The sequence below is a fragment of the Aethalodelphis obliquidens genome, unplaced genomic scaffold (assembly GCF_003676395.1).
Source record: "Aethalodelphis obliquidens isolate GAN/ISIS:26980383/991018 unplaced genomic scaffold, ASM367639v1 scaffold112, whole genome shotgun sequence".
Classification (NCBI taxonomy): Eukaryota; Metazoa; Chordata; class Mammalia; order Artiodactyla; family Delphinidae; genus Aethalodelphis; species Aethalodelphis obliquidens.
The window spans coordinates 148,966-163,311 of record NW_020838056.1 but is presented as its reverse complement, the minus strand read 5'-3'; the positions used below and the strand labels follow the sequence as shown (position 1 = coordinate 163,311).

Sequence of the window (14,346 nt, the reverse complement as noted above, 5' to 3'; positions counted from 1 at the left end):
CTGTGTTAGGAGATGCTGAGGAAGCCCTGTGCTCTTGCATCAAAATGTATAGTAAACCAGAACCAGGCCAGTGCAGCCCAAAGTGAGAAATGAATGAAGAATCACATAATTTACTCGTCCCAAACAGCTCGGAGTCAACCCTGCTTAACATTTCCAGAGCAAGCCCACTTGCTGGAGTCGCTTTTTCTGTGGAACCTCACCTCTGAAAACCATAGGAGGGCACTGCCGTGCTCCAAGGCGCACCCACTTGGATTGTTGAGTGGGCGTTTGTTTGCACAGTGCCTCTTATAAAGTGGAGGGCCCTTGAGGTAGCACGTGGGTGCGGGTTGAGGTTCCGGTGAGCTGTCCAGTTGCGCCGCCTATTGACGCACGGGAGAAGTACGCTCTTGAACAGGCTCTGGTAGCACTAGCTGGATGATGGACTTGCGGCCGCTTAGCCAGGCCCGCTCCCCACACCTGTTGCTGTTTGCCACAGGACGGACATGAAGGCAGAGGGCGCAGGGTCCAGCTTTGTTGGCATCCGAAGAATCCAAAGAGCCTCTTGCGTTTGCCCTTTTGATATTTTAACAGCGTTCTAAAAAGTGATTTTGGGACTTTCCTGGTGGTCCAGTGGTAAAGAATCCACCCTGCAATGCAGGGGACATGGGTTCGATCCCTGGTCAGGGAACTAAGATCCCACATGCCGCGGGGCAACTAAGCTGGCGTGCCACAACTACTGAGTTCACGCGCCTCAGCTAGAGCCTGCGTGCCGCAAACTACAGAGCCCATGTGCTCTGGAACCGGCGGGCCACAGCTACAGAGCCCATGCACCCTGGAGCCTGCACGCCACAACTAAAGAAGAGAAAACCTACACGCCACAACTAGAGAGAAGCCCGGGCACCACAATTAAGATGCTGCATGCCTCAACAATGATCCTGCGTGCTGCAACTAAGACCTGCCGCAGGCAAAAATAAATAAATATATCTTTTTTTTTTTTTAAGTCATTTTATCTCCTGAAGATACCCCAAGGGCCACCTGAGGGAATTTCTGGTCCTCTCTTTGCCATTCCGTGAGATTGTTCCTCTGTTAAGTCACTTTTTAGATGAAACAGAGTAGACAGCTTGGTGTAGGGGGACAAGTAGACTTTTTATTTTTAAAAATTTTGCAGGAAACACAAGTTGTACAGAAACCAGGAAGAGATCTTGTGATGTGGTTCACAATCTCTGTGCTAGAAATCTCCCCAGTGCCTATGGGCTGGATGTCTGCACTGGGGACTCAGGGGTCCCTAGAGCTGCAGGCCCAGACAGGGGCTGTATAAAAGAAATGCTTAAGAAGCAGAGAAAAAGAGTCACAGGCCCATGTTAAGCCTGGAACTAAGGGCTTAAAAATGTCATCTTGTAATACTGTGTAGTTTAATATCACTTTTATTTTTAAAAAAAGAAAAGAAGCTGTACTGCTGTATCTGAAACTGCCCTTGATTCCCAACCCCCCCCCCCCAGAAAAAAACACTTGTTAAAGCCAAATTAATCCCAAACAGCATTTATATAAATGGTGAAGCACACGGCAAACAAAGGTTTTATGGAGTTTTTCCCACGTGGACTCATCATAGAACTTTTTTTTCCAGAAAAATTCACATGCAGAGTTATATAAAGAAGTGATAGAAAAAGTCTTTAGAGCATTTTTCTATGCCCTGAGAGTTTAGTTTTTTAGGAAGAATTCTAAAACATTGCTTTAAAAAAAAAAAAAAAAGGGCATGTAGCTGACAGGCAAGGATACGCGTCCCACCTCCACTGTGGTTACTCCTTGAGCAAAAACAACAAAGTCATTAGAAGCTGGTAAAAAGATGAAAAAAAAAAAGTGCTGATGTTTGCAGGGCTTTCAAGCCATGCCTTTAAGCTGGATGGACAATGCTTTTACTTTCAATAGGTTTGTTTTTTCTTGGACGGAAAAGGTCGGCCGGTGGATGCCACTGTTGCTGTGGTGGCAGCTACTAGAATTAAAGGAGGTGGGGGGAGTGTGTGTGTGTGTTGGTGAATGAGTTTATAGAAATGGCAGAGCAGATCCAAGTCGTGTGATGGTAGCTTCACACGACATGTTCAAATGAAGAAAAGGGGAAAAAGGTCAAGGCATTTTGTTTATTTTACACAAGTTGGCCACTTCCCATGAAGAGAGGGAAAAGAATGTGGAAGGCTCTCAGTATGTCACAAAGATAAAACCCCTTTTTCCAAGATTTTGGGATGGGTTTGTCATTTTAAAGAAAATATTTTAATAAGTTACTTCTGTAAGCCAAAAAATAGCTTGGATGTGTAGCATGGCCAGCATTCCTCTGTCCTCAGAGATCCCCTTGGAAGCCGTGTGTGTGTGTGTGTGTGTGTGTGTGTGTGTGTGTGTGTGTGTGTAGGTCCCAGCTCCCCATATAGTTCAGTAGGTGAGCTGCATCCCGACAGCTGTGTGGGTTCCCAGGAGGGTTCTTCTAAGGACGATGCTACGATGGTCTTTAGAGAGAGAAGTTTCTGGTCTCCCCGGCACATTCCCAGCCTGGCCTTCCCTGTGGGTGGGGGAAGGAAAGCATCGTTCCAATTGACCGACATGTATGAGCTCGTGTGAACAGATCTCGTCGCGTGGACGGCCAGGCTGCAGAGCCCAGTCACCCTGCAGGTCCCTGCCGGTATACCCAACCTTATCCGTGTTTCTTTCCTCTTCTCACCATTGGATTCCTGGGCTGCGAGAAGAGCCCTGGGCTTTCCTGCCCATCTTCCCTGGAGACCCGAGCCTTCCCCCAAGCAGCAGTCAACCTGGTCTGGGTAGCATACTTGCAGATAATCCCCAGCGTGGTCTTCAGGGCATCCAAGAAGGAAGCCCCAACTCACTGGAGACTCAGGGCTGGGCCAGGGCTCCCTCACGACTGGCGGCAAGGTCCCAAGCACCCAATTTTCCAGTCCGTACCAGGCACCATGTGCCCCCAGAGGAGCACAGCCAGTCAGAGCCATTTACCAAGTGCACCTGCTCTGGGCAGAAAGCACACCGGGGTCGGTCAGAGTGCAGGTGGGCAGGGGCACTGTCCTCCTTATACAGCCCTCCGAGACCCCACCTCGGCTGCAGGGTGTGTGCTTGCGTGGCACATTTTAAAGTACAAAAAATCTACACGGTAGCTACCTGTAGGCAGTTCACCAACGTAGACGGTCTTGAATAATCAAGGATTAATTAAGTTTAAAGGTTCTCTTTGACAGATGAGAATTTTGTACCAGTTTCAGAACCCACGGCGGGAGGAACAAAGAAAAATAATAAAGGTTAGGGTCTTTTGAGGGCGTGAAATGCAAGTTCGTTCCTAAATAAAATACTTGATGAAAGTACTGGTCAGTGTTAATACTTTTGGCTCACGACACTGCAGTCCTCCAGTCAGACCGAGAAAAGGAATGAGAATCAAGTAGGAAGTCAGAACATTAAATCCCAAACCCCTGTCCTTGGAGGCCCCAAGCGAGCAGCATGCGGTTAACCCACAGCACCTAAGGCAGGGCTTTGGGGTGCTGTGGTGACTGCAGTAGTGAGCGCTCCCACTGAGCCCCTGCTCCCTGCCTAGAAGACTCTGTCAGTGCCTCCTGCTTTGGGAATTTGCTCTCTCCTGTTCACAGAACTGTAGGAATCAGCCCCCAGCAGCTCAAGGAGCCTCGGGTGACTCACTGTCTCTGTGTTGTGTCCCAAGGAAGGGAGATGCTGCAGCGGCCCGGTGGGCAGTGGTGACTCGGAGAGCTGGCCGGTCCAGGCGTCCCAGTGGTATTGCGGAGGGGCCGAACCTCTGGCTTTGGCACTTTTGATCCTTGTTGTTGATTTTCCTTGGTCTTCTAAAGCTGTCCATCGCTTCTGGGGAATGATGACCTCTGAATTTTAGCAGCCTTTTCCTATTCCCAAAACCCATTTGCAATAAGATGGGTTTTGCTTCTGCTGATGCAACTGTCTCTCTAAAATGTCCATCTCACACTAACTGTTGCGATTGAAGATCCGATATGTCATGGGGTGGAGAAGGTGAACACGTGTGACCTTTTGATTTGATATTCTGGCCATGTATTTATTTAAATGGGGTACACTTCTAAGTTTAAATCAAGCCTTGCTTTTGTTTGATTTTTTAAAAAAATGTTCTCTCTCTTTCAACTGTTCTGTCTTAATTACTTCTACTTACTGCACTTTTCTTTCCTCCCTTCCAAATAACCCCTCACGCCTGTTATTCGGAATGCTTTTCTCAGGTTTTTTGTTGCTTTTGCTTCTAGACCTTATTGCAATCAGAGAATCGTGATTGGTTGGTTGCCTTTTCTTCATAGCTTCTAACATTTTTGTTTTGCTTGCAGTCATTTCTCAATTATCTGAGCTCCTAAACCATTACTTTTTTGCTCGAGAAACCAAGATGCATAAAGGCTATTTCTACGTGTGCTTTCCACCCCCCTCCTGCTTTGCCTGGAGCTCCCAGTGGCTGACAGTTTGCTCTTGTGGCCGTGGTGCTGGCTGCCATGCCAGGGGCCACGGGAGCCTTCCTTGACACAAAGACATGGATTGGACCACAATAATCGGGAAACCAGCCTTGCGTAGCTCCTGAGTCACCGCCACCATTTTTGTGCCTTGGCTGTGTCCTGCCTGCCTTCAATTTGCGTGTCTCCAATATGTTTTTGTTTGTTTGTTTCATCTGGGTTCTAGTTTTTTCTTTTCTTTTCTTTTTGTTTTAAGATACAATCACCCGTGTGTGGATCTGTAGGTTCGGGGCACCGATCTCTTCTGGTTTGTTTTCCTTTTCCTTTTTGTCAAATCCGAGAGAAAACTTGCCATAAAGAGCTAGAAGATTCTAGTTCCAGCTTTTCGAATCTTCAGCGTGCTCATGGCCTCCGATATCCTAATCCGTTGTCTCCCAAGGAGGTCTCTGGGGGCTGAGAGGCTGCAGGGGTGGAGTGGGTGGGGAGGGGGGGCCGACCCAGACCTCACCTTGCATGCTATTGGGAGCAGCATCATTTTTCCTTTTTTTCTCTCTTCTTTTTTTACATTTGAGTTATGAATGAGGATGACCTCTACAATCATGATGTCTCCTGTAGACTCTGTTCCTCCTTATCCCCTGCCGGCTTTCTGGTGCATGGTCCTAACGCTTCTGTGATTTACTTCGCTCCAGATCTTAGTCTTTCAGCTGCCTTAACAACTCTTTGGAGCTTTCAGAGGAAATAAGTTGAGGACGACTTGTTCTGTCTCATTTTCATCAGAAACCAGACATCCTTAGAGATGGCAAGAAAGCAGCCCCGGGGGACTGGTGCTGCTTTGCACCGCTGTGTGTCAGCCCAGCCCAGGTCCTGGGACTTCAGCCCCACGGAGAACCCAGGCCCTGGGACTCCTGCCACGTTGTTGCTGAGGCAGCTGAGGCCCCATCTCCCTCCCTGTCGACCACAGTTAGACAGTAGTGGAGCCAGCTTCCTCAAGCCCCTTTTTGTGTAAACAGAAAAGGGAGCCCGTGAGCCTTGCCCTGTTCCCAGGCGCGAGTGCCCCTCCCTGCCCTGCACCTCTCCCCTCCCCTTGGCAGAGTTTGGCACCTACTTGCCAATGAAAAGAAAAGTAAAGCAACAAACGAAGGAAGCCGATTTGGACCTCTGAGGAGGGAACCCAAATTTACCCCCAAGGGCCCATTAGCCCTTCAAACTGGATCCACTACTGGCCAAAGAACGCTGATGGGAAACCCTTTCTGGACTGGGTTGGAAGCTGGAATTCGATGCTCTGCACACCAGTGCTCAAAAGTGTGGTTATTTTTGAGGGACCACCTTCGATCCAGAACATTTGCGTTTCACCTTCCTCGCCCAGATCCAGTTCACAAGGTAGCCCATCGCTTCTTGCATCTGTCCAGGGTCATGCGGGATTTTGACTTTTCTCATGGGTGTACTTGGATGCAAGGACTATATTTTGTTCCTCCCTTCCCCCCCCCTCCCCGATTTAGCCCACCACCCTGGGAAGTGCATGTCACAGACAAACTCCACCTTCACCTTCACCACCTGTCGCATCCTGCACCCTTCAGACGAGCTCACGCGGGTCACACCAAGGTAAGGGACCCGGCCGGGGGGTGGGCAGGGTGGGGTGAGGTTGAGACACTCCCTGTGAGACTTAACGTTGAGGAAAGCCAAAGTAGAGAGGCTCCTTCAAATCTACCCCTAGCCAGTGGAAGCATCTCCCAAGCACTGCAGTCGCCTGTTCTGAGTCCCATCTTCTTTTCTTTCTTTCTTTCTTTTTGAATCAAGACCCCTATTGATTCAGATCCAGCGCAGATAGAGAGACCTGGACCCACTTTTAGTTGCTCCTTTATTGGCCGTGGAAGATTCTTACGTCCCTTCTCAACCAGCTGAAGTTTAGGGCACTACCACAGCCCCTAAGTCCAAGTTGTTGGCTTTTTGCCCCGAAGTTTGTCAGTAGAACGCGTTCTTTCACGGAATGGAGTTACTGAGCCCTGTGGTAGCACTTATGCCTCTGGCGATGGCCCCAGGGGCCATGCATCACAGCCACCCTGTAATGACCGAAATGATAAAACTTGAATGGAACCACATGCCCAGCGTGGTCCATTTCCCTTGGGCACCTCCAAGAAGTGATAAGAGTTGGTACCATAGGACGAGAGGACTTGTATGGCCTGGGGGGGGGGGCAGTCTGCTGGCTGGATTTCAGAGCTTCCAGTAAAAGGGAAAGTGGTCTCCCCCAACGTGGTAGCGTGACCCCATCAGCTGATTTCTCTGTGGTACGAGGTGGCAGGGTGAGTGGAAGGTAACTTACGGGAGAGAGGCGAGCAGGGCCAGCTCGGAGGGAGCAGCTGCCCCAAGGAGCACCTTCAATGATGAATAATTCTCCGCAGGTCATGTGAGGAGGACGACGAAGCAGCCCCAGGCCCCGTTGAGCTGAGAGCAGATGTAGGGCAGAGAGTGAGCCCGCGGGCGAGGCAGGGGGTGAGAACACCACCAGCAGGGCCCCGTGAAGGAGCTGTGTGTGCACGCGTGGCCGCCACTAACCCACGATGTAGGCGTGGATGTCTCTGATTGTGCCTGGCTAACTCGGCCTTGACAACGGATACCCCTAACCTGTCTAAATGCCCCAGTCACTCCGAGTGCCAGCACTAATACAGGTCTAACCAAGGTTCTCACCGGAAGGGGACCTCGAAATTTTAGCTTGTCTCTCCATCTCCCTTCCTGCCTCTGGAGAACCCGGCTTCCCTATCCCTCAGCTTTATGTTTGAAGAGATCGTGTTTAAAACCACTGGACAGAGCTTCGCCCTGGGAGAGGCTGGCATCCTGGTGCCCTTCTGACTGTAGCCGTAGGACTTGGCACCACACTCCTGCCTTCTTCTCTAAGTCCTTCTGGCCTCGTCAGGGATGAAAAAGCCTGAGAAGTCAGTAGTAAGAAAAGGCTTTTTACCTGAGTTTGAAAGAATGGCAGCTTGAAACAAAATAGAGAATCTCCCTAGGAATGGCTCTGTGAACAAGATTTTAAGTCCAGATTTTTGGGGGGCCCTCTATTGCTTGTAGATCAATTTTGTAGAATTCCACCTGTGCCTTTTTTTTTTTTTTTTTTTTTTTTTTGCGGTACGCGGGCCTCTCACTGTTGTGGCCTCTCCCGTTGTGGAGCACAGGCTCCAGACACGCAGGCTCAGCGGCCATGGCTCATGGGCCCAGCCGCCCCACGGCATGTGGGATCTTCCCGGACCAGGGCACGAACCCGCGTCCCCTGCATCGGCAGGCGGACTCTCAACCACTGCGCCACCAGGGAAGCCCCACCTGTGCCTTTTGAAGAATCCACCTTTTAACCTTAGGAATCTGCTGTGGTTTCTAATCCCACGTTCCTCTGAGTACTCCCGACCCACCAGCATCCCCAGTCCCGAGCTTGTGTGAGACAGGCCTGTTCTGGGTTCCTCACCCTGTGCAGACTGGCCAGTGGTGAGGTCACCTGAGTGTGCAGCCAAGTGATGCCTCCGCTTGTACTTGCCCTTGACCTGTCCCTCCTGCAGGAGGGGGCCCTGCTCCACTCATTCCAAGGACCTGCTCCAGAGCCCATCCCCTTCCTCCCCTTTCCCTAAGTTGGTGCTTTGTCCAAGGTATGTGGCCTGTACCCTGTCAGGCTGGGGAGAGAGGGCTCTATCCCCCGGCTCCCACAGACCACCCAGCTGCCTGTTCCCAGGGGCACCTGCAGCCCCTGCTGCGTCCTTAGGCAGGTGCTAGGGCAGATCTCATGAGACCGTCAGGAGGGATGTGTTTTCTGTGCCGCTCAGTTGCTCATCCAGCAGCAGCTCAGGGCCTCTGTGCCTGGGTGGCCTCACTCCATCCCTGAAGCAGTTGTTAAAAGTGGATCTCTCCTGGTTTTCAGGCAGACAGCAGTGCATTCCCCGCTGCTGCCTCTCTGTTATACCTTCTGCCCTAACTCCCTCACTGCTGGATACCAGCTTTTGGAACATAGTGGGTCCTCAGTCAGCATGACATGAGTAGACGAATCTTTCCACTTTTCCTTTAGTAACCAGGTTTCGTACACCCAGTGGGCCTTCTTCTAGGTGGTTCCATAGATGCAGATCTGATAATACGTGACGTGGCTCGCTCTGTCCCAATAACTCCACTCATCAAGGTGGACTTGGGCACCCACGGGAGAAGGACTAGAGGGCAGCAGGGTGCAGAGGAAAGAACACTGTCGTGGGAGTCAGGAGGCCCGGGTCTGCTGCTGAGTTGATGGGCACCTGCAGCCTCTGTCTCTCCATCACCCTAGGGTCCTCCACCGAGATGTCCCACCTGCTTCGGCCATTCCCAGGATAAACTCTCATATCCCGTAGCCCTGGTTAACGTCTTGCCTCAGGGAAGCGGCTACTGGGAAGGAGGGCAGGAATCGGAGTAAATTTGGTAGGGACAGAAAGCCTCTCTGCTGAAGGCCTTCCTCCCCTATCTTTGGGGTCACTCAGACTTGCGTTTAAATCCAGGGTCTTCCACTGAGTAGCTGAGTGTGACGTTGAGTAAGTCACCTAAGCTGAGCCTCAGTTCCCTCACCTGCAAAGGGGGCCGTTGTACCCACCCTCTAGGGCTGAAAGAGGGAAATCACATGCAGCTTCCTTAACTTAAACCACGTCCCCACTTCGGGGAATCCATGGCCCCTTTGGTGAGAGGAAAAGCAGACATGGAAAGAGGCACCTGGGGAGCCTGGGCTGGGGGAGGCCCCTTAGCATGTCCTAGGCCTGCTCTGCACCCCTGCAGGCGGCTGGCCACGGACTGCTTCCTTGGCGCTCATGGGCGTTTTCTGATCAATGACCTGTCCTTTCTTATCAGCCTTAACTCGGCCCCGACTCCAGCTTGTGGCAGCAGCAGCCACTTGAAGTCCACGCCGGTGGCCACGCCGTGCACTCCGCGGAGACTGAGCCTGGCCGAATCCTTCACTAACGTCCGTGAGTCCACAACCACCATGAGCACATCCCTGGGGCTGGTGTGGCTGCTGAAGGAGCGGGGCATTTCCGCGGCTGTCTACGACCCCCAGAGCTGGGACAGGGCCGGCCGGGGCTCTCTCCTGCACTCCTACACCCCCAGGATGGCCGTGATCCCCTCTACCCCGCCCAACTCGCCTATGCAGTCGCCCATGTCTTCCCCGCCCTCCTTCGAGTTCAAGTGCACGAGCCCTCCCTACGACAACTTCCTGGCTTCCAAGCCAGCCAGCTCCATCCTGAGGGAGGTGAGGGAGAAGAAGCCTGTCCGGAGCAGCGAAAGCCAGACCGATGTGTCTGTCTCCAACCTTAACCTCGTGGACAAAGTTAGGAGGTTTGGTGTGGCCAAAGTGGTGAACTCGGGGCGAGCCCACGTCCCCACCTTGACTGAGGACCAGGGACCTCTCCTCTGTGGGCCCCCGGGCCCCACGCAGGCCCTTGTCCCCGGAGGCCTGGTACCTGAGGGCCTGCCCCTTGGATGCCCCACTGTCACCAGTGCCATCGGCGGGCTCCAGCTCAACAGTGGCATCCGACGGAACCGCAGCTTCCCCACCATGGTGGGGTCCAGCATGCAGATGAAAGCCCCCGTGACGCTCACCTCGGGCATCTTGATGGGTGCTAAACTCCCCAAACAAACTAGCTTACGGTGAGGCTGGGAGAAGGCCCTTCCCCTAGAGGAAACCAGTCTTGCTCTCCCCTCCCTCCCCTCCCCCTTCACTGCGCACGCTTCCTCTGCTCTCCTCTGCCCATCCCCTCCTGAGCTGGACAAATCAACCTCGTGCCTAATGGGGGCAGAGTGGAGACTCTGTAAAATGTGTACATAGGACTTGGAGACCTGTATCTGCCCCGCCCTTCCTTCGAATCCCACGGGAAGCACCCCAGCACCGACATCGCTCTCTTGAGGACTTGGCCCGTGCTGGCCGGGGGCAGGGGCAGCCCGGTGTCTTTCCTCCTTCTTTCCTTTGAGAAGCGTTGAAACCCCCACATGCGTTCTTATCCCATGGATAGGAAACCAGTGAAGTGGCTGGCTGCCGGAGCCACACATCCTGAGCTGTCACGTAGCACAGTGGCTGTGCCGCCTGGTGTCACTGGGCACCTCGTCTCACCCTCCCTGTAAGAGCGTAAGGGGCCTCCGTCCGCTGCCACGTGCAGCTGCCGTAGCTTTCACGATGGGAGAGCTGTTCTTTCTTTCTTGGGTCCCAGCTTCTTCAAGACCATCACGGCTCGGCCCCAACGGACGGTCACTTCTTTTCTTGAGCTGTGACTTTTTCTTCTCATGCCTTCAACCTGAATTCATCCCTCCGTGTTTTGTAATCCACCGTCGGGCCAGACGTCTGACCTGAAAGAGAATGTATTTACACTCCTGCTGACCCGTTTGGCAGCCCCTGTGTGTTCTGTGTGATTTGTTTTCTTTTTCTTTTTTTTTTTTTTTTAATATATGCAGGGAAGTAATGGTACTAGATGGGAAGTCGCAGTGAATGTTCTCTCTGTGGTTCTGTGACACCAAAATACAAGTTTCAGACACACCAAGCCGCTCATGAGATAGCAGCTTATTTCTGGGACCCAGTGTCACAACCAAATTAAGACCAAGGCGATTTTAACAATAGGATCATAAGGAGAGGGGGTTGGGGAAAGGTGGTGGATGAAATTTTGTCGACAGTAAAAGAGAAGAACCACGGCCAAAGGTAACACCAGACTGGTTCACAGAGAAGTGAGGCTTTGGCGGTCCTCTCGTTCTGGACCCTAGACTGGTGAGCCTGCTTTCATGTCTGTGGTCTTCTTCTGCAGCCGTTCGATGCCCTCAGAACACGTTTTGCCCTCTTGTTTCAGAACAGAGCGGTCCCCAAAAGCCCTTTGTGTCCTTGTGCCACTTTTCATCCTTAGGAAAAGGTAGAGGTGTTGTGAGAAGAACCATGAACGGACAGGGAGTCTGGTCCCATCGCCGTCACTGACTCAGTTTCAAACTTTTATTTATTATTTGTGTGTGCTGTATTTTAAACAAACATCTTCTGTCCTCTCCAGCTCGGTCACGGTGCGCCTGCGGCTTTCCAATCCAAGCAGGTCATTTATTTATTCTGATCTGAGGACTGCACTGCATATCACGGTGCTCTGTGGCCATTTCTTCCAGACATTTATGGAAGGATAGCACCATAGGAAAATGAAATTGTCATTTGCACCCCCCATTACCCTCCTCCCGCCACCCTTGGCAAAAGACGTATCCTTCAGTTGAGTGAGTGTGACCTTACGTCCACTGAAGATACTTCGAGAAAGTCCCCAGGAGCAAGCTTTGGTCCCATGATTTCATGCTATTTATTCTCTGAACACGAGGGTGTTGGTTAATTGTGTTTTCAACGCTCCTCGCTGTGGTATGTGTGCACTCACTGCGAGGAACTTATATCTTTTTATTTGAATGTATTTTAAAGCCGTAGGTAGAATAACAAAGGAATATGAAAACCATGGATGGAACGGACCATTTTATGTATTCAGAGAGAGGGGCCACCCATCATCATAAAGGAAATACCCGTGTAAAAATCAACAATTCGGAGGTTGCAGTATTTAGTATAGTTAATAAATGATCAACATTGTGCACCCACTACCAAAAAGTGTGTTGTAATGCATCCAAAATCAACAATTAAATTTTATTTGCTAGTGAGTACCAATAAAATAAGTTCAAATGATGGAAAGCACACTGCTATTCTGATTTGTATTTTGTTCTTTTCATTGAGGAGACGATCTCTATGAAAGACTTGAAGGTATGCAGCTCTTGGGGGAACTGAAACGAAAGTCATATACTTCTGTTGTAACCCACCTTTCTTTTAATGTAATACATTCCCTTAGATAACCTTCCAATCAGAACCTGAAGCTCTTTCTCACTTTTCAGGGCTGCATACTACTCCACCACGTGCACATGCCCACTGTGAATACATACACACCCCCTTGGACCTTTAAGTTAATTCCAAATTTTTGCTCTCACAGCACTGTAATGAAAAAGCCTTGCGTATATGTAATTTTCCACATACATTTATCCACATATCCTGTAGGATAAATTCCCAGATAGATGTTGCCAAATTGCCCTCCATAGAACTTGTTGAGACTTAAAAACCAAGCACAGTGGAGGATCGCCATATGGAGAACAAAAGGATAAAATAAAATTTTCTGCCACCTTAATATTTGGGAGCAGTGAAATCACACAAGCAAACAGTAGTGGGTGGTGGCGGCATGGATTTCAATCAGGTGCTACCATTTGGTAGTGGTGTGACCTTGGGCAAGCCACTTCTGTTTGGGTCCTCCATTTTTTTAACCTGTAAAATGGGAATAGTAATACACCTTAGGGTTGATGAGCTGAGGGAGATATATTTTGAACATCTATGGGACATGATGATAAGTGATCAGTTTCTCTCATGGAGAAACTGTTAATAAGAGAGGGATGACCCCCAACATGGCATAATAAGGCCTATTTCAACAGAGAATTGAAATAGGCTGGCGTGAGAGATGGGCTGGCTACTTTGGGCAGTCAGGAAAGGCCTCTCCAAGGAGGTGGCATTTGAGCCAACCATGTGAGATCTGGCATACGGGCGTCTAGGCAGAGAGAGCAACTGGTGCAAAGGCCCAAAGGTAGGAAAGCATGTGGTGTGTTTGAGGAACAGAGAGAAGGTCTGCATGGCTGTGTGCCAGTAGAGAAGGGGAGCGTGGTTACGGCAGAGAAACCAGTGTCACCAAATGGCCCTTCTGATCCCCATGTTTCCCAGTCACTTTGCAGCGGGCAGGGCACAGGACTCGTTCTGGCCAGTGAGCTGTGAGCAGAGAAAAGTCCATGCATGATTTTCTCTGCTCTTCTCTTGCTCTGAAGCCACATGTTGAAATGATGGCATCACAAGTTGGCAGGGCCACCATTATCCTGGGTCTCTGTGTGGACCAGACTCCCTGCCCTCTAGCATTTGACATACGCTCTGAAGGAGAAACCAACTTTTGTTGTTAAGCCAGTGAGGTTTTGGGGTGCTGCATCAGAATCCCAGGGGGTAGGGTCCAGGTATGTGTTTCACCAAGCCCGGCAAGGGGTCCTGGGGCTCACTAGGCTCTGAGAACCACTGTGCTCGATCAGGCGGAGTTCGGGTGGGAGTCCTGCCGTGGGAGGAGTGGGTTCCCCTCCCCAGTGTCTCCCTATCTCGGGCTCAGGGAGGCCAGACAGCTGTAGCTGTAGCCACCTTGCTTGAAGTGGAGAGAGAGCGTGGGTGGGTTAATCTACCGGCTGGGGCGGGGAAGGCTTTGAGACAAGGTGACCCTGGATCTGGGTTTCCAGGATGGGCAGGATTTGCCAAGTGGGGAGGGCATTCCAAGGGGAGGAGGGATGGGAAAAGGAGCCTGGAATGCATGCTTCTAAGTAGAATGCTGAGTAGAACGGACAATAGAGTTAGAAAAAACACAGTTTTGCAAAACTAACTCATTTAGACAACAGTGGCTGCTAAAACTATTGGGTAAGAATTTGTTAGGTAGCAGGATATTTACATACATGGTACCTTCCCATAGAATGTTTATTAATTTTCAAAGTGCTGGGGAGGTACCTTTGCAGTGGAGAAACCTGTCGGGCAACATTTTAAACAAGTTATCAAACTGAACATTACCCAAATGGGACAAACTGGTATCAGGTACCACTCATGTGTGATGTCCTGGGAAGGACACAGCACTTCTATGCAGCTGTTCCAAAAATGCAAAACCTGAATCATGAAGTTGGCAAATTGACGAACCCAAATTGAGGGACATTTTATAAAACCATGTACCTGTTCCCTTGAAAAACATCAATGCCATGAAAGAAAGAGGAATTGTTCCAGAATAAAGGGACAACGAATGCAATTCATGATCCCAAATTGGAAAAGATGCTATACAAGAAAAGATTGGGATGATCGGAGAAATTTGAA

General features: G+C 50.5%; 1 protein-coding gene across 11 annotated transcripts in view; it reads left to right on the top strand.

Annotated features, from left to right (window-relative positions):
* Positions 1-12,119, top strand: part of TRAK1 (trafficking kinesin protein 1) — a 104,199-nt gene extending 92,080 nt beyond the window's left edge. For 7 of the 11 annotated variants that reach the window (XM_027097098.1, XM_027097095.1, XM_027097092.1 and 4 more), the window contains 2 exons: positions 5,939-6,041; positions 9,282-12,119. In XM_027097098.1, the coding sequence (XP_026952899.1) occupies positions 5,939-6,041; positions 9,282-10,080 (902 nt within the window). In that variant the 3' untranslated portion in view covers positions 10,081-12,119. Of the gene's footprint in view, positions 1-3,682; positions 3,754-5,938; positions 6,042-6,838; positions 6,930-9,281 lie in introns of those variants that run through there. The other 4 variants (XM_027097101.1, XM_027097099.1, XM_027097106.1 and 1 more) reach the window with 2 other exon arrangements.
* The last annotated feature ends 2,227 nt before the right edge of the window (positions 12,120-14,346 follow it).